The sequence below is a fragment of the Manacus candei genome, unplaced genomic scaffold, assembly GCF_025592945.1.
Source record: "Manacus candei isolate 608988 ecotype Guabito, Panama unplaced genomic scaffold, ASM2559294v1 h1tg000047l, whole genome shotgun sequence".
Lineage (NCBI taxonomy): Eukaryota > Metazoa > Chordata > Aves > Passeriformes > Pipridae > Manacus > Manacus candei.
Window position 1 is genome coordinate 2,701,705 of NW_026138095.1, and position 20,721 is coordinate 2,722,425.

A 20,721-nucleotide genomic window follows, 5' to 3' on the forward strand; every position below is an offset into this window, starting at 1 on the left:
GCTACAAGGCAGGGCCCTGACTAGTGGGGATTTTCTGTCTGCCCTGGCCACGTTGGTAGCAGCAGGGTGAGCTCTGCTAACTACAGACACCACTGAGCAGCAAACCACCTCAGTGAACAGATCCTTATCAGAATGCACTACCACAGAACCAAAGAGTTTTGACCCATTTAAACAAGCTTCAAAAAGGCAGCATCACAAAGCAGCCAAGTAAGACTTCCAGTCCCTTTCCAAAGGGTGAACCTACGTATTTTGTGCAAAAATTAAGAGAAAACACTGAAAAACCCACAACACAACAACCAAGGGAAGTCTTAATGCCACCAATTTTTAAAAATTGGTAAGAAAATGATAGTCACATCCCTGTAAAACAGATCCAAAGACCACTTGGTAGATACAGAACTACATTTCTCTCAGTAAATTCATGACAGTGAGTGTATTTAAATGTCCGTATTCAACAGACACTTGTCACACCTAAAATTTCCCCTTAGACAAACTGTAAACTCTCTGGTTTACCCAAGATGAGTAGAAAAAAAGAGTCTGGGTTTCCCCCCTCTGCCCCACTAACTCCAGTGTGGCTCACCACGTCCAGCCCTGCCACGTGGCTGCCCCTCAGTCAACCTGTGGCTGTCACGCCACAAAGGAGCCACACCGAGGACAAAATCTGCACAGAACTGAGAAACTGCAGGATCTGCCCCCAAGGAAAAACTGCAGCTCTCCATCACATTCCTGTTGTCTTCACACCCACGTTCTGTGAGCACATAGGACGGAAATTTAAAGATTAGCTAAAAATATATAGTGATGTCCCCAGGACAGGAAGGACCTTGACCTGTTGGAGCGAGTCCAGAGGAGGCCACCAAGATGATCAGAGGGATGGAGCACCTCTGCTGTGAGGAAAGGCTGAGGGAATTGGGAATGTTCAGACTGGAAAAGAGAAGGCTTTGGGATGATCTAATTGTGGCCTTCCAGTACCTGAAGGAGCTGACATGAAAGATGGAGAGAACTATCTACAAAGAGCCTGGAGCGACAGGACAGGAGGGAATGGCTTCCTGCTGACAGAGTAGGTTTAGATTGGATATTAGGAAAAAATTCTTGCCTGTGAGGGTGGTGAGGCCCTGACAGGAAACTGTGGCTGCTCCATCCCTGAAAGCATTTAAGGGCAGGTTGGGCAGGGCTTGGAGCAACCTGGTCTTATGGAAAGTGTCCCTCCAAACCCTTCTGTGATTCAATGTGATAGTCTTTAACTAGTCACAGCTGAACTTCTTTTTTTAAATGCAGGTGAACCCTTTAAAGTAATTTTTACAGTTGAGCAGTTCTGAACTGCAAACCTCTGTGGCTTGGCTGAAGGTGAGCAGCGACCTGTGACACTGCAGACACCAACCATCCCACAGCACCTGACTCGTGCCCTGCCCTGCACTTAAAGCACAGCCCAAAGATGCCAATACGAGTGGCAAAACCAAACACAGGCTTGAGCACATGAATACTGATGTACTGCAATAAAGCAAACTTCTTGAATACCTCCCAACACAACAGAATGAACCACCTACACATCAGCTCCGAAGACCTTCCGGTGTTACATGAGAGTGCTTTGGCTGTTTTAAACATTATTGTATCACATTGGGATATCAGATCTTAAGCAGTCCCTCTGACCGCTTGTAGCAGATGCCCTTTTTTGTTCAGATGGAATATACACATCTCAGCTGCAGCCCTTCAGCCTCCTCCTGATTCAGAAATGCATGTAAACCACAGGAAGTTGACTGTTAAATAGCTTTATTCATAACTGTCAAGTATTCCATTTTCAGAAAGGTTTGAGTCAAACCAGCCTCTGTGCCTCCCGGAGCCTTGTGATCCTCACTGAGAGAGCCAAGGCAGTTCATCATGAACGTGATTTACAAGAAAACACACCTAAATCATGCTCCTATCAAGGTGATGTTACCACAACAGCTTCCCTTACAATGCTGCAACTACTGTAACTACTTGCCAGTGCCTGTACAAGGAAATATCTCCAGTTTTACAACTCACTCTCTCTCCAAAGACATGGTTACAGCACAGCTGGTGATTTACCTGCTGGTAAAACCAGAGCAGGTATCTTTTATAGCTGATACATGGCACAAAGATCACTGTCTAGTCAGTGCGTCAAGCGAAGTAACCACAGAAATATTTTTTGGGGAGGGGCAAAAAAAAAAAAAGACTACATGAAATACACACCAGATGAACACATCTTTTAAACCCAGGAAGTGGCACCAATTTATTTGGTTTCCATGAAAACAATGTCAGCAATCTAAATACGATTTGCTGAAACCTTAGCACAGCCAAATGGCTTTTTAGGTCTTCGAGGGGAACAGGGACACTGCATTTTTTCCAAGAGCAATCGTTTAAAAAAGAAAGAGGAAAAAAAGCACCAAATAAAGATTAAGTCATCACAAGGTTTAAAGAAAGAAACACAATTTATCAAGCCATCTACGTCTGGCTGCAAGTTCAGTGGAACATACTGAACTGACAAGGCTTATTAAGTGTCTGAGATAATAAATCAGGTATTTTAAGAAAACAGGAGATATAACTTAGTAACTCTAGATTAGAGTTGTAAGAGCCACCAAACATTTTCTCTTCCTGACCTTACTTGAATTTCTTAGAAAAGAGAAACAAATATTTCCTATTTTATTTAATTAAAAAACCATATAAACACAAACAAACAAAAACGACGCACAAGAAAAGCTTTTTTACAAGCCTAGTTTAGATTAAGAACAGGCACCTACAATGTTTTTAGGCTGGTGTGTACATGCCTGAATTTGACACACAAACCAAACCCATCCATAACATGGGAAAAGCAGCTTGAAGGAAGATGATGGAGGAATAACCAGAGCCTGGAAATTCTGCACCTTGCAGCACCCTAAAAATGCTTAGAGCACACACTCCGCTATGGACAGGTTTTTTCTGATAGAGGCTTAATCCAGAAAAATCCATAGCTGTTAATTTTGGCAAAGAAACTCCAACAACCTTTATGCTCTTGCCACCCCACCCCAAGCTGATTCAAAAGCAGACTGACTGCAGATCAATAGTGCTGCCTCTGAAGCTGCACCAGATGTCTTCTGAAATGTCAGTAATAAACAGAGCTAAGGAGTGGAGAAACATTTTAGTCAAATCAATGCAGATTTCCAGGGTGAGAGATACAAGAGAGCACACCCTCCCTCCTCCACCCAGACAGGGGATGTCTGAAACATTACACAAAAGAGGGAGATGATCCAGATGATATATTTATGCCATGAATGCATATCCTAATTATATAAATGAGCTCAAATCCACAATTGTCTTGATTGTTAGACCAGCAGAAGTTTAACCAAGTCTCATGTCGAGACATTGGACTGGTTGGGGTTTTTTTACTGGTCTCGGAGATAAATAAAATAATCTTGGTTCCTTCACAGCTTTCAGGTTTCTATAAATTAATTTCTTACCAGTCCCTTCTCCCAGTGCTTTCTAATGAGGATTCCTCTTCCAAACATGCCCCACTCAACAGACTAGGACAAAACTACACAATCATACTTATACATTGTTTACTCAAGGAACTAAATTTTAAAAATATATTTTTCCTTTTTTATAGCAGCAATCCAGCAATTTGTTTGGAATCTCCTATGATGAGGGGAAACAATTTGTTTCTGAATTGCCATTCTGTGCTTCAACATTTGATATAACACTCTCTCTTCAAGCAGCATATTAGCAGTGTTTTGGGAGTTTACAATAAGCATATACATTAACTAATTTTTAATAAGGTGCTGAAGGTACTAGGGGAAAGTGTAGAGGTAAGCAACAGTATCTTTACTTACCAAACTGCAAATCTGGGTCAAAATATTTGAGTGTGCTAACACAAAACACATTTCCTGGCGAGATGTTTCCTTTCTCTAAGTGTTAATTATGGCCAAAGTTATGTTAAAACCAGGACAAACTGGCACTCCCACCAAAGCAGAGCAGTCCCCATTTATTCCCACATGAGCATTACTGTGGCCATGTGCAGAGCAGCCAACTGCTCCATGTGAAACTAATCCCAAACTCCCCGAAAAGGAAGGGCAAACTGCTGGGAAATGGCATTGCTGCCTGTGGAAGCATGAATGGCCCAGCCCTAGAAGGGCTGGAGCACAGACAGTGTGTGTCAAGACCACACATCTCAGATCTCCCAGCTCCTTTCTCTCCAGCTCAACCACCTGAATAGTCGCTTAAACCTGATCTGCCCATTTCAAAGATAAAGTTCAGTGCCCTGGAATTAATTCCTGTTTCTTTGCAAGACTGGAGAGTTCAGACACTTGCTGATCCAGGAGCACAAAATAATGCTGCTCTCCACCAAAACACATCACAAATGCGTCACAGCTCGTCCCACCTCCGAGAGCACAAACCTATTTCCTCTTTCCAGCCCTCGAGCTGCGGCTCGAGCCGGGTTTGACTCTTTTCAAAGCCATCAGAACTGCGTCACGCCGGGTAGAAGTGAAACCTGGCCCTGTGTTCGGTCACACAAACTGAATATCTGCCCTAAAAGAAGGAAAAGGTCCAAGTCCTGACTCACAGAAGCAATCTTTTGTAAAACCCTGTGGCAGCAGAGCTGGGCCACAGTGGGTGGAAGGTGCTCATTTCCAAAAGCACCGAAGGGAGGAGTCACACCAAGTTTATTTCGTGGCTGACATTTTTATCTTGCATAACAGTATTAACAAAGAAAGGTGAAGGGGTTTAAGAAGGGGTTTAACCCAATAATATCCCTTTAATCTATTATCCCCTATTTACCGTGTAATCCAATTAATCCATAATTCTCAAAATGTGGATAACAAATGGATGAAGACAGAGCACGCCAACCTGGGCTCCTGTGCTCCGACTCCCCGGCAGCACCTGCCACATCCTGGGAGCTGGGAGTGACAGAGGGGACGTCACCAAGTCAGCCTGGAACTAGATAATCCCAACATGCCTCTGGCATCAGCTGCTGCTCCTTCTTGCACCCAGTTCAGCTCTGCTCTCCCTTCCAAGTGCCCCTCACTGAGCTCACCTTGGATTTCCTCCCATCAGAACAGCATTTCCACAGTTTCATATGCAACATGCCATCCTAATTAAACTAATTAAAACTCTAAAAAGAATTCTAATCTGCATAGTAGTGTACCACAGAGGAAACTGTTCCAGTTTTCAATTACTTTCCTAAGAGGGAAGAAATTCAGTTTCATTTTCCTTAGCTAGGTATAAACCCCCCCTCTCCTAAAGGAATTTAATTGACAGATTCTTAACAAGACTTGCTTCAAAATATGCAAATTCACTACAGCTCTTAGATACGAAACAGCATTCCATTAAAGTCTACAAAACTACAATTTCTTCCATGCCAGACACTCTGTTACCATATTGCTAATTCTGAAAGACTTCTTGGAAACCAGGATGTGCCATATTCTAGAAACGGATGAAAAATTTAAGAAGCTGCTGAGACTCTTTCCAACAATTAAAAGCCCTAGAAATGCACAGCATTTTATCCTAGAGTAAAGAAATTCTTTACTGTGAGGATGTTGAGGCACTGGAACGGTGGAAGTGTTCAAGGCCAGGTTGGATGGGACCTGGAGCAATCTGGACTAGTGGAAGGTGTCCCTGCCCAAGGTAAGGGATTGGAACAAGATGATCTTTAAGGTCCCTTCCAATCCAAATCACTGTAGGATTCTCTGGTATTCCTTGGGATCAACAATGCTTCCAGATAGGAAGCAAACTCAAGGCTGCTGCAGCCTCTTCTGGAGATCAGAGCCAGGATAAGGAACACAATAACTGGCACATGGGACACACCACAGCACCAGAGCATCTAACCAAGAGGCTGCTGTTTGCCAGAACTTCAACAGAAATTAACCCATGAAAGCAAATTAGGATATGCTGTCCACAAGGATCAGGCGCACTCTGTTTTCTCCAAAAATCTTTTTATTCTCTCCCTAAGTATTTACAATCCAAACTCCTCTACCAGAAAGTTTACTTTAAGAAAGACACTGATACTGCAAAAGATTTTCCAATTTCATTGATGAAACCCATCTTCCAAGTCACAGAACACACAGTCCCAGAAATCCTATGAAAACACGCACCGACCAAGGCGAAACAGCCACCTCCCAGTTACTATTTACACTCTGGGAAGCATCTATATAAACCTCGAGATGTTTTGCACACAAAACAGACTGGAACCAGACTGTAAACATTTGCTCTTCTTTCAGAGCACTGACCCACTGGCTCCATGACTTCATGTGTTTGCAACTCAAACTGCATTTAATCTAACGCTGGAGCAGTGGTGAGTCTGCAAATCTGCCATCCATCACTGAGAGCTTTACTTGCTTCCAAGTTGTACAAGGCCGGCAAAGGCTCCCAAAAACATGACAAACATTTGGCATGTGGAAGCGTATCAGCACTAAAACTGGCCATACTGAACTTTGGGATGCTTGAAAAGTCCATTATTGCATAAACTCTGCACTAAATCACAGCATTCAAAAGCAGAACCCTGAACTGGATCCCAGTGCATTTCTCTAGGATTCAAAGTACATTTGGTTCCTATTTCAGCCTCATGAGAAATCCAGATGACCAAATGCTTTTTAGTTCCTTCCTCTGCCTCAATTAGCAGAATCCATTTCAATTAAGTTCTGGTATTTCTGTTGGCAAATGGTGATGTGCTAATACACCAGCTCTGCTTACAAGACATCTGACAAAACTCAGTGGTAACCTATTGGGTCTTGTGAAAGATCTACCTGTACCATTAGCTGAATGCTGGCATCATTAAAAACTGCTAAAAGCTGTCTAAAGAGCTCAGAGTAACAGTAAAGTACATAAGAATTCCTGAACAGCAACAACATCCAAGAGGCTGCAAACATGTCCTGTCACTTACAGAATTTTGTACTATAAATTAACTAAAACTAGAAAGAGTAGAAATTACTCATTAGAGCAACTATATAAGTGTTTGCTAATGGAAGTAAAAGGTCCTGATACCACCCACATGTAAAATTTTAGTAATCAGCCTGCACTGAGTTGTTTTAAGCACAGTTCTGTGTAGATATTTTGCAACACAGATGGTGTCAGTGCACTGTGTTTCCACGCCTGGAAATTCTGCATCCTCTTTATTTGGTCACCAGTGGGTGATCAAATACCATCATGTGCCCAGAGAGAGAAGTGCTCCGGGCAGGCTGCCGAGATCCCATCCGTTTGTTTAACATTATTTCTCTACATCGTTAAACAAAGGAAAAAGATACAGAAACTCATGTGTGATCACACATTCCTGTACCCTTCATCCAGAAAATCTGGGATCTTTTCAGTTCCTTGGTTAAGTCACTGAAGAGGAGTGTGATATTCCACTTCCTTTAACTGAGGAGGCTCTGAAGCACAGGGAAATTTAAGGCATGAATGACCACGATGGAGAGATGGGTGCAACATGGTACAGTGAATTGAGTGCTGGGAAAGGCAGCTCACTGCCTATTATAACCCAAAAATTTCCTTCTCTGTAATAGCTGAAGTTGTCAGTTATTGTGATGATAAAGGATTCAGGGTGTTTTCTCTATGTAAAATTTCTCAGCTTTTCCAGTTGTATTACCTGATGTTTCTTGTCAACACAAGTGGAGAAGATACTGCAAGTAATTAGGACCTCTTTTAGCTGGTGCTGAAGCCTTAATTATTTTCTTGATCACCATTTAAATTCAACCCATCAGGCTACTTTGGGGTAAAACATAAGGATGAGTCTCCAGGATTATTCACATTTTTATTTGGATTAAATACCTTTATAGTTTGAGGCTGATGAGTTAACTAATAATGTGTTCCATGGCCCATTCATTCAGCTTAAGATATAAACAAAGTCTTCATATTCCAGAGCAATACAAGATACCACTCGGTATCAAGTGGCCTCCATCAGCCTGTTGTCCTGTAAAAGGGCAGGCTCTGCACCTCTGAAATTATTTGTGATAAATTCAGATATTATCAAGGAAAAAAGTGGCATCAGACACAATGCTGGAGTGGTAGAGTTACTCTATGGCTTTTCTTACATAGTCAGGTTGGCTGCACTCGGGTTTTCTCACATTTTCTTAAGCAACTTCCTCAGCTGCCACAAGCTGAAGTTTCCTGCCCCTTTGCTACTTCTGCGTGAGAGGTGCAGTGTGAACCCAGAGCATAAAAATAACATTTACCATTAACTGAAGTTTAGGACAATAAAGAGCCAAAACAGTCACCCAAAAAAACCCGAGTGCAATACTTGCTCCGTGAGGCCAGACTTAACCAGCTTCTCAGGTTGGAGTCTTACAGTAAACTCAAATTAGGGAACAGTAGCACAAACCAACACTGCACCTGGCACAGCATCCTGAAGGATCCCATATTTACATATGAAAAAGATCACCCCATATTCTTTGCCCCAGGTGCAAAATACAGAGACAGAAGATCACAGATGCATTTGCACCACGTGTTTTGCCAGCACGGAGATTTGCTGACAGCCACGAGTGCTGGGACTGTGTAAGGTTTGTGTTTGGGAAGTCCTTCCTAAATGGACAGAGAACGGTGCAGCCACTGCTGTGTTTAAATTCCAAAGTCTGTAAGGAGGCAGTTCCACAGGTACCAACATGTAGCACCTTGCAGGTGAGTAGCCAGCACGGAAATGAGCTCGGAATGAATGTTTGTACCGAGGTCTCACGTTACACCGTACACAGCAGGAACAGCAAAAGCTCCTCTAACACATTTGCACCCATTTAAAACCATCTGCTGGGAAGAGGTTCACACACTCAAGATGTGAATGTTCATATTCAGAAGAGCATTTATATTTTCTACCGATTTAATCAAAGCTCAGCTACAGAAATCCAATTTTTTGCAAGAAGTAGGTCACCCTTTAGGCTTCTGCAATAAAATGTTTAGGAAACTAAGGCACATGACTATCAACAGGACACAGCTTGTTGGAGACACAGTATGTACAAGAACACATCCCTCTGCTCCACAATGTAATTCTTCATTTTAAAAGTAGTAGTTCTCCTTAAACAGATCATATAATCCCAAAATGGTTTGGGAGTCAAAGGGACCTTAAAGATTATATCATTTCAACCCCTCTGCCACAGTCAGGGACACCTTCCAGTAGACCAGGCTGTTCAATATCTGAAATGAGTCTGAATTAGGAATCCCATCCTCAGAGATTGCACTGAAACCAGGCAGAAAAGGCACACAGGCTCCAAAAGGTTGTTAGTATTCCTGGTTGGAAAACAGCTCATCATGCTTCTGTCTGGCACGTGTGTGCTGGGATGACATGTCCACAGCAAGACAGCTCCTACTGAGACCTCTCAATCATGAGCCACATCTGGCCTTAAAAATAATAGTAACAAAAAATAAAAATATAAAGAAGAAAAATAGTAATATTCAAAAAAAAAAAAATAAGGCAAAGATGTTCTTCAGTAAAACCAGACCAGCATCAACTGCCAATACAAGACCAGTCCACTCTCCAAACACTTCAGTATTTCGCTGCTAACAAGAAAGGTCAGCAGACAGGAAAGGAGGAGTGGTGGAAAGGGAAGAAGGCACTCCCAGAAAAAGCCTTTCTAGGCACAGGAACTCACAGAGGTTGAAACAGAAATTCTAATCCCAACTCGGAAAATGATAAAAAAATGACACTTTGTGTTAAATTAGTATAAAAGTCCACCTGAAGATCATTTAGCTAAACTGAAATACTACAGTCAATTCCCACTACCAAAGCACTGGCACACACTGAAGGGGTTTTGCCACAAACCCTGAATAAGGACACTCGAGTCTCTATTGATGGACTCTAGAGTTAATCCCTACATGGAGTCTTATTAATACCAACTCAAAGCCAGTATTATCTTGTCACTGGGGCAGGAGAAACAGCAATTCCTCCCAAGAACTCCAAGTCTTTTCTGAGGATTTAAATGACTCATTTTTGAGTATGAATTTGTAAAGCACTTTTCTTTCCACGGTTAAAGCAATGATCTTTGATAAATCCTTTTCACATAAAGGCCAAAAGATGGCAAGTAGCCCTTTCCAAGGGCTTTATGGAGTCATGCTCACTGTTCACATGCCATCCTGTGATCTGATCTTTGGCAGAGCTATTGATTTAGAAAAGAGGGGAAAATATTTCAACACATAAAAGCAGCAGCTTTTTGGGTTTCCACACACAAATTTAAGCAACACTCAACATAATTACAACATTGTATTTCAATAAAATAACTCTGAATTATGTGATTAAGTGCCCAAACAGTCAATGCACGTGTTTACAGAAATGTTTCTGAAAGTCAATATCACACACATGGTGTAGACACATTAATGAATGGCAGGTAAGATATTCTTTTTGCAGGCCCTGCACTTGGGACTTCAGAGAGATGCTGCACCCTGACCTCACAGCTGTTCCACAGGATGGGCATCCACCCTCCAAAAGGGGAAGATCTCAACATCTGGAAACCTAGTCTGGCTTCACACACAGCTGACCTCTGCAGGATCCTGCTCTGTAATCAAGCACATTTCAAAGATGTGCTGCTTGTGCACCTGAAAGAACATTTAACTCCAGTGTCCATTTGAGGACTCATTATTTCAGCAGAGCAAACTTACTGTTCTCATACCCAGCAACACTCAGAGACAGAACCCAAAAAAGCCCAAGGAGAAAAAGATGAAATACAATACAATCTCCCAGTAAACTGAACAACACTTGCCAAACACACACTAATCTGCAACAGCAGAACGCTACAGGGAAACTGCAGCAGAGCTGCCACTACAACTTCAAGCGGAACACGCCTTTTCCTGTCTTCTATAATCTGATCTAGCACTTGCAGACACGTCACAGAAGCAGCAGTGATCCAGAGGTAAGTGCATATCCTATAATCCTTGCTGTACCACCTATGGATGACCTGTGCAGTTCTTTGCAAATATGGACAAAACAAAGGGTCACCCCTGCCCTCGCATAACAAAAACACCAACAACATTCAACGTAATTTGCAAGTAGGGCAAAAAGTATCTGTCTGAAGATCAACAACTGCTGGTAGCAAACATCCAAACCCACCCAAAAGTTATCTTTAACAAGAACAAATCTAGAAAACATCCAAAGCTTATCATGCATCTGAGCAACTCGGCTCTCATCCCACTTTTCCATTCTCGTTGAATGAGGAGACTCCTGGAGACTACTTCAAAAGGCTTCTCCCTGAACAGCTCTCACAGCAAGTTCAAGAAATGACTGATGTCAGAGGTGCTGTACAAGGCTGCTCTTACTCACCAGTGCCTTCCTCGGTGTTACAAGATACAAAACACCAAACAATGCTCAGCTGCCACAGTGTCACACAAACCTCCCTAAGAACAGCAAACCCTCACAGCCGTACACCCTGCAGGATGAGCAGCAAAGCCGGGCAGTGCCCAGGTCAGTCAGTTTGCATGCTGCAGAATTAAGATAATGGGGATGTTTATCCAAGTTATTTCGGGAGATTCTGACCGGAAATCAAGTAGTGACGAGAAACGTGAAATGTTAATTAGGTGTCAGAAAGCGTTGGGCTGGTTCACATTAATTCTGTAACTCATCTGTGTCAGCCACCTGAGGAGAGGCCACAGGAGAAAGCAGCTCAGTAGATGAAGGAGAGAAAGCCTGGGATGAGCAGAATCTCCAGTGTATGCTACAGAGCCAGGACAGCCTGTAGTTAACTGTGTTAGCGGAACAATCACCTGAATGACTTCAGTTTGTAATAAAATGTGTGGCATTATAACATTAACCACCTAGGAAGTACTGAAGTGGCACATATTGCACTAAGCTGTAATTAGCTCTTTCCAGTTTTAAAGCACTACATAAGTGTGACCTAATGAATTTTCATAAATACATGTTGCTCGTGGCCAGAAGGTCCCTATTTTTATACCAAGGAAAATAAATCATACTGACAATCCCATGACCACTTGAGTTAACAAAATGAGGAAGGACACTCCAGTGAACTAGGCATGGAAATGCTGATTTCTGATTCCATTAAAATACAACCAAGTTCTGTTTTTTCCCCTTTCATGCTGCTATAAAAAGACCACATTGTTTCTTCAGGCTCCCAGCATCATCTCTGGCATTGACAGTGAAAGATGGTGGGGAAAAACCAAAAAAGCAAGAACAGCTCAATGATCTCTCACAAATGTACACGTATCTTGAAGTTTTAACAATATACATGCAGAAACTTCAATCCTAAACCTCCTTTCTCTGTACTTCCTACCTGCCCAAGCTACAAATGGTTTCAACACTACACACTCTTGCTTCCTTTCCTCCAGAATTTCTATGTAAATTTTGACATTTTTCACTCCATACCCATCACTGCTCCATTTTCCATTTGCTCACCTCTAGCTCTGCCCCAAAGTGCCCTATTGCCATGACAAACAACACCTCCCCAGCACTCCTGCCTGTGCTCTCTTAGCATGAAACATGTTTTTCAGTGCAGTGTCAAACTTGGATTGGTGAAAAAAGTTAAACTCATTTAACAGTCTGCAAAAGAGCACATACAGTCCAGTAATATTCCTCCACCCTGCTCAGTCCCAGCACTTTACACTGCTTTTGTGGCACTTCTACTCATCTAATGGTTGCTGGTATCTCTCCCTCATCACATTTTTTGCCACAAGCAATTGAACTGGAAGCAGAACAGTATTTTCCCTTTATTCTCTACTCTGCAGTGTTAACACTTTTCAGTCTCAAGCCTTTACTTCAAGAGTCAGCACTGGACATGACCGATCTGTCTGCGATCTGTCTGAGTCTCTCCCAACTTCCCCCTGCTCTATCTCCTGACTCGGACACGCCTGTCACTCCCTCCTTAACCATTTGTGTCCTTCTTCCTTCTTACAGCACAGACCTAAACTCTCCAAACACTCTCCTGCGAAGCCTGACAGCAGGTACAGCAAAACCCCACACTGCCTCCAGGAGCTTCCCACCCTCCTGCCGCCCACATGGAGCTCTGGCAGAACTTAAGCTGAAGCTCACTGGGGTAAAACTGAGACTTCATGCTTGGCCAGCACAGATCACAGTGCCTGCACTCAACACAATGACATCATTCAGCTGCCTTTTTTTTACTTTTTTTTTAATCATGTTTATAACTTGGCATAAATATGTCCGGCTGCGATTTTGAAAGGATTTAGGAAATAAGGCAATGTAAGTATAAATAAAGCAGTTACCTTGCTTTTAAAGATTATTAGGACACCACTCAACCATTAAGAGCACTTAAAAAATAGCCTTGAGTTCTGTCTAGAGCACAACACTACCCATACATACTTTTGCAGAGAATTGCACAAATTTAGGGATTCCCAGAAAAAAAACAGTACCTTTTTTTTCATAAGATTCAGAAGAACACATTCTTCACATCCCACTCAAAGTGAAACTCTGCACATGTTTCAGTTATGGAAAGAACCTACTTCTCAGAGACTCCAGGCGACAGAACAGTAACAGCTCCCTTTCCTTTGCTACACAGGCTCCAGTCACTAAACATGTTTAATCAAAGGCGAAACTGTTTTATTTAACAGATTTTACAACACATCCCTCCAGCACAGCAATTACACCACTAGAATTCACATCTGCACCAGAACTGGATGTTGACTATAGCAGAGCAATTACCCTTTTATGATCCCTTCACAAGGAGCAAACGGTCTCATTAGAAACTTATTTACAGAGCCGAGCTCTGTGCTGAGCAGGTGATAGGCCACAGGAGCACCTGCCCATACTGCAATCTCCAGAAGACATTCCATGATCAGGGCAATACATATTTACAGCATATTTACACAACCTCTTTAAGTCAAGAGTATGATTACACAACCATTCATAATAGCTCAACAGGAGACATCATGAGCTATTGTTCAGATTCACACTAACACAAAGGTTATTTTTAAGACATAAAAACACAAAGCCACTTAGGTTTGAGAGACCTACAAGAACAGATTTAATCTATTTTAAGGTTCTCAACCCCCACCCCCACAAAACCCTATGCCACTGGCATACACAAGTCTATGAACCAAGAAACAACAAATTTAAGTTGAATTTTTCATTTCCTTTTGCAGCATTTGTATGGCAACAGACCAAAAGGACTTCAGCTGTCACGGACAGTTAAAGCTCCAGCTCAAGAATGAAGAGGTTTCTTTTTCCTTTCCAGCCCCACTACTGAACTGTGTACTCCACATCCCAACCCTGCTCTTAAATTGTATATTCCACCTTCAGCTGAGAACTTCAACGTAACAAAAATCTCATTACATGAGTATTAACACAGACATTCAAAATTAAACAGGAAGTATACAGAGGGAATGTTTGCTAGATTGCTCAAACTGGAATAGAGAAGGGAGTGGTTTTTAAATTCTTCTCATTAACCCATGCATATCTTTTCTTCAAAAAAATCACATTACTATTAAGCCTGCCTTTATTGCAAACCATTTTTTTTTTGGTTTGTTTTTTTAAGCCGATGCATTAGTTAACAAAGGGTGGTAATAAACACATGGTGAAAACACTGTGCAGGTATCGGCTTTGCTAGAGAACACAAAAGCCCTCAGTACCTCGGCTTTCCCACATATGAAATGAGGACAATTACGTCAGAATCTCTTTTTTATTATTATTAAAAGAAAGGGGGGGGAAGTAGCTAAATGCATCTGTGTGCAATACCACAGAGGAACAGCCAGCCACAGAGAAACGCTTCAGATCCACGAGGAGGCGGCTCGAGCGGCGCTTTAGGGAAAAAGCAACGCAGGAACAAGGATCACACGGACCCAACTAAAGGCAGTGAGCCCCAAATCTTACCAGCTGGAACTCCCTGCGCCTGTCGTAGGCGTGCTGGATGCCGCTGTCTGCCCACAGGGCCCGGATGGCCGGCAGGTAGTCCAAGAAAACGTTGGTCTCCACCATGCCCTGCACCACGGTGACCGCGCGGGTGTCGAAAGCCATCACCTTGTCTCCATTGCTCTGGTTGGCAGGATCTCCCCAGGGGATATGGAGTTTCTCTCTGGCATCCACGAGGACTCTCACACCTTGAATGACAAGGAAGAGCACCGAGATCAGAGTTTCTCAGCATCTACTGTTTCACCAGCACAGAGTCAAACAATGCACTCCCTCTGCACAAAGCTCGGTAGGAACATCCAGTTCCTACTGGATGGGCTCAAACCACGGCATTTGCAGGGAATATCAAAACTCAAGACAGAACATCACCACAATCAACAGGATAATATCCACAGTGCAAGTTTAACTCTTGAAAAAGTGCTGTTTTTAATGACTAATTCCCCAGTCTGTGCTACCAAATGCTTTCACCTGGCACGAATACAAGACAAATGAAGCATATTTAAGAGTTTATTTCAAAAGATGTTAAACCACCTGTTGGCTTATTTTAAAGTTTCCTAATCTTTGTGTTACCAACTTAATATCTAGTTATATCAAATTATAGTGTATCACTGAGAGTATTTCTATCACTGCCTTGAACATTTTCTGAGATATGAAGATATTTACTAAAATCACTGCACTTTATAAAAAAATATGATTTTACAGTTTAAGTGCAGAAGGAGTTGTATTACCTACAGACTTTCCCACACTTTTGTGATTGTTTTGGTAAATATTCTCTAGGAGAAAAAGAGTATTTTAAACTTCTTTTTAAAGTCTTTCTAAAGGACTTATACCCACTGTGCTCATACTAATAAGGGAAATGCAGGGAAATGATTTATAGTACTAAATTAACAGATGAAAAAAATAGAAAGAAAATTCCAGAAATAAGCAACTGCAAAGGCATGGGGAGAGATATAAGGAAATCAAGATATGGTAACAAATGATTGTACAGTAACACACTTGTTCAATGCCAGAGCGTCTCTTTCCATGATTTTTCTACCTGTCAAAGGCAAGTATTTGTCAAATCTATCTGTGACTGCAGGAAAACAGCTTCCAAAACAGACCTGCAGCTTTTACACGTATACTTTCACAGAGTTTGAAGTACCTTTATTAATAAACTTTAACCTGGCCAACATACACACTCATGACTTCTACTGCCTTGCTATGAATAGTTTTTCCAGGCTCGGTTCATCATCTGGTTTGTAAAACAATTCTCTTTGAGAATCACTGGATTTTCAGGGGCTGAAGTCTGACAAGGCTTTGCAGTTTTGAGAAAGTTCATTAAGACTTTGTCCAGCTATTAAAGAGTCCAAACTGAAAACCTGATGGGCAATTGGGCTAAGAGATTAAATGAGTGAGGACGACCAATAAAGCTGGGATGACAGCAGTGAAATCAAGCGTCCGCTCCTAAACCGTGTGTGGAGGTTTTGGCAAAGCATCTATGAAAAGTGGCTCTGCCTCTGGGTTCCTGTTAATTGATGTGTCAGCCGAGTTTCCAACACGACGGCAGCGATTCTTCCAGCGCAGTGAAACGCTGAGAGCACAGGGCACGGCTCCTCCTCACGCACTTCCAGGTGCATCTTCCCCCCCATCCATTACCGCTCATTACCGCGATCGCATTACCGGGAAATCACAGAATCACGGAATCAATTAGGTTGGAAAAGATCGCTGAGATCATCGAGTCCAGCCTACGACCGAACACCAACCTTGTCAACCAGACCAGAGCACTGAGTGCCACGTCCAGTCTCTCATTAAACACCTCCAGGGATGGGGACTCCACCACCTCCCTGGGTGGCCCATTCCAATGTCTATTCATCCCTTCTACGAATAAATTCTTCCTGATGTCTAACGTAACCTTCCCCTGGCGCAGGTTAAGACTATGTCCTCTCATCCTGTCACTTGTTACCTGGGAGCAGAGCCCGACCCCCACCTCGGTACAACCTCCTTTCAGGTGTCTGTAAAGAGCGATAAGGTCACCCCTACGCCTCCTTCCCTCCAGGATGAGCCCTCCCAGCTCCCTCAGCCGCTCCTGGTGCTCCAGACCTTCCCTGGAGCCGCTCCAGCCAAAGAGCAAACGCCAAATCCCGGGACCTCCCGGGCTCAACCCGCTGCTCCCGGGGCCGCCCCGCGGGCCGCACCCGGGCGGTGACACCCGGCGGGCCCGGAGGGGCTGCGCCCCGACCCGGGGGGGAAGGACGAGGCGCCGCGACAGCGCGGGATGAAGAGGAGGAGGAGGAGAAGCAGGAGTAGAAGGCGGCGGCCCCGCCGCTCCCCCGGCCCGCGGGACCCGCCCGAGCCGCCTCCCCCCGCCCCGGCCCGGCCGGGCCCGGCGCTCGCAGGGCAGGGCAGGGCAGGGCAGGGCGGCCCCGGCCCCGCCGCCCTCATCCACCACCCACCCTTGATCACGTTGCTGTAGATGGTGGCGCGGAACTCCTCGCGGGCCGCGCGGTCCCAGTCCTGCCCGTGGATGATCCGCATCTGCTTCAGGAAGGTGGACTTGCCGCTCTCGCCCGCGCCCAGCAGCAGGATCTTGACGAGGCGCTTCACGTAGGTCTTCTCGCGGTTGAGGCACTTGTCGATCTCCTTGGACTTGCGCTGCTGCTCGGCCTCGCCGCTGGTGAGGAGGCAGCCGGGGAAGCAGCCGGACAGCGCGGAGCGGGACGGCAGGAAATCCGCCATCTTAGCGAGCGCTGCCAGCGAGGGGAGCGCCCGCCCGCCGCCCGCGCCGCGCGCGCCCAGCGCCGCGCATGCGCCCCGCCCCGCGCCGGCCCGCCCGGCACGTGACGCGTCCGCCCGGCCCCGCCCTTGGGGGAGCCCCGCCCACAGCGGCGCCTCACAGGAAATGGCGGGAGGGGCCGGACAGGGAGCCGGGGGGGGATTGGAGTGCGCTGGGCTGGGAAGGGACAGCAGGGGAGCAGGGATTCCCACCTGCACAGCCCCGACCATCCTGCCGTGTGCCTGAGAGCGTTGTCCAAGCACCCCTTGAGCTCTGGCAGGCGCGGTTCCTTTTACAGAATCGCCGAATCAACGAGGCTGGAAAAGACCTCTGAGAGCGTGGAGTCCAGCCTTTGGTCCAACGCCGCCTCCTCTGTGCCACATCCAGTCTCTTCTTAGAAAACACCTCTAGGGATGGGGACTCCACCACCTCCCTGGGCAGCCCATTCCAGTGCCTAATCAGCCTTTCTGTGAAGAAATTCTTCCTGATAACCAACCTGAACCTCCCCTGGCGCAGATTAAGACTGTGGCCTCTTGTCCTGTCACTTGTTGCCAGGAGCAGAGCCCGACTCCCACCTGGCTACAACCTGAAAACCCATTTCAATGCCCAATCACTCCCTCTGTAAAGAACTTCTTCCTAATGTCTGACCTAAACCTACCTCCCTCCTGTCCTACTGCTAGTTGCCTTTTAACTGTACTCAATTTGCTTTTAAGACTTTTTCTCCCTTTTCCTTAAGAAATCCCCCTACTCGCTTTGAACTTAAGCTTGAAATTGAGATTTTTGGCACCGTTTCTGGAGCAGATCCAGGCTGTGCCCCCTTGCTAGAGCCAGATTGCTCCTGAGGAAACACGCACAGTGAAAGAACATTCAGGCACAGGGTGCTGCTGTGTAATGGAGTTAAAGGTTTATAGTTTCACATGATTATAATTTTACAGTGCTTTGGTAATGGAGAACAAAGTTGAAGGTGGAGAATGACTTCATGGAATCATCAAGGTTGGAAGAGACCTTTAAGATCACCCAGCCCAACCATCCACCCAGCACCAGGTCCAAGATGCCTCTTAAACACCTCCAGGGATGGTGACTCCACCACCTCCCTGGGAAACCTAATCCAATGCCTGACCACCCTAACAGTGAAAATTGTTTTTTCTAATGTCTACTCTGAATCTCCCCTGTCTCAGCTCGAGGCCATATCCTCTAGTCCTCTCACCGTGGGCATGGCAGAACAGACTAACTCACAGAAACAATGTCCTTCCTCAACTGAGGGACCCAGAACTGACACAGGACTCAACACAGGAGCGGTGGCAGACACTCCTGTCCATGTCTTCCTCCCCATCCCTGGCCCTGGCCTTGGCCCTGGCTTCACATGGGCCTGTTTAGTCTAGAGAAGAGAAGACTGAGAGGGGGATCTCATCAATGCATATAAATATCTCACAGGCAGATGCCAAGAGGACGGTGCCAGACTCTTTTCAGTGGTGCCCAGTGACAGGATGAGGAGCAACAGCCATAAACTAAAACACAAGAACTTCCACCTCAACATGAGGAGGAAATTCGTTCTGTTCAGGGTGACAGAGCACTGGAACAGCTGCCCAGGGAGGGTGTGGAGTCTCTCTGGAAACCTTCAAAACACACCTGGACACGTTCCTGTGTCACCTGCTCCAGGTGACGCTGCCTTGGCAGGGGGGTTGGACTGCATCATTCCAGAAGTCCCTTCCAAACCTAACTATTTTGGGATTATGGGATTCTGTAGAAATGAACCCCAGGCTCAGCTGTCCCTGCTGCTGCAGAGAAGGTGCCAGGTGAATGGCCCAGAGAGGTCAGCCCTCAGTCAGGGGGGCAGGATGGCGCTTGCCAGCTAAGCAGTTTTTGTTCTCGGTACAGAAAGAGAGAAGTTTTTTTAAAACACTTCAAAAAATTGGCACGTACTTCCTCTTTGCCTGTCTCAGAGGAGCTTCCTGGTACTGCTGGGCTGTGGCACCAGGCTGAGCAAACACTCTGGGTCTGGCCTCATGTGGGGCTGCACGGAGACAGTGAGGAAAAGACAGCGGAAATCTTTATCTGTTACTGACTTTATCACATGGAAATGTCACTTTGCCTCAACTGGAAGGACCTTCAAAATCTGTGATGATTATCAGTGTTATCTGCAGTGAGTATCAGTGTTCACACCTTAGAGGATGGTTCCACATGGAGGTAAGTTCCACAGGAATTGTTTCATGTGGCCTTACTAAAAATAAAAAAGGCATTTCTCTTAAGAGAGCAGGATGTGGTATAAAATTAATGCAGTGACCCAAGGAGCACATACTGGTGGTCTTAGCACAGATGTGGAAGCCAGACATTCCTGAGCTCTGGTCTAAGTTTTAAAATTAATTTTTTGACACAACTCTCATCTCATCACCAGAACTGCAGAGGTCTCCTGAATTTCTACAGCCAAGTCATCTCAGTCTTGGGTAGTCCCTGACTTCCTCCCTCCTTTCCCCTTCATGTTTCCCTTGGCTGGGCAGCTCTCCAACACCTCCCATGTATGTCATTCCCAATCTCCTGGCACAGGAGCATGGCTCTCAGCGTGCTGCACAGTGGGAAGGGCTATTCCTGTGCTGAGGATGACGGTGTTCCCTGGAGAGGGCTCAGCATCATCCAGGTCAGGTGTTACCCCAGCTGCATCCTCCCACCACAGCAGCTGGGCTTCTTCTCTAAGGCAGAGTGCGTAAAGTCTTTCTCTGTTTGGCTTTTTTCCTTCCTCTTTGCCACCTCTTTCCTTAGCTTTCCTGGAAAGCCCAGGAGTGACAGGAAGCAAATACTGCCCATTTGTGCTCACAGCTCTTCCCATGTGGCTACTAAGGAAGCTTCTCATTTTGAGTGCTTGTACCCCACCAGGCAGGACAATGAACCCTGGAGATATTCCTTTAACCATTACCTTGCTGGGAGACTTGAGGCTGTCACATCTTTATGCCACAGTTTGCACAATTTTTACTTTTTTTTTACTGCTTTGAAATCTTCCTAGAGGGAACTGTGTGCTGAAATTGAGCCTCCACTTGCTGCTCTCATCGCTTCACTTACGTTACTCCTTCCTTCCCCTCAGGGCCGTCCCCAGTTTCCTTAGATAGAAAGGCAGCTTACTCACCACATGCCTTTTGTGTTGCATGATTCAGCTTCTGATGTGTGAAGAAGGGGCAACCACGTAGGAAATGTGATCTTTCAGAAAAGGGGGGAT

General features: G+C 45.0%; 1 protein-coding gene across 1 annotated transcript in view; it reads right to left on the minus strand.

Annotated features, from left to right (window-relative positions):
• Positions 1 to 17,555, minus strand: part of GNA13 (G protein subunit alpha 13) — a 29,378-nt gene extending 11,823 nt beyond the window's left edge. Inside the window, exons 1-2 of the mRNA XM_051797697.1 lie at positions 17,194 to 17,555; positions 14,726 to 14,952 (exon numbers count right to left, since the gene is read on the minus strand). Of these exons, the coding sequence (XP_051653657.1) occupies positions 14,726 to 14,952; positions 17,194 to 17,476 (510 nt within the window). The 5' untranslated portion in view covers positions 17,477 to 17,555. The remainder of the gene's footprint in view (positions 1 to 14,725; positions 14,953 to 17,193) is intronic.
• Positions 17,556 to 20,721: the final 3,166 nt, after the last annotated feature.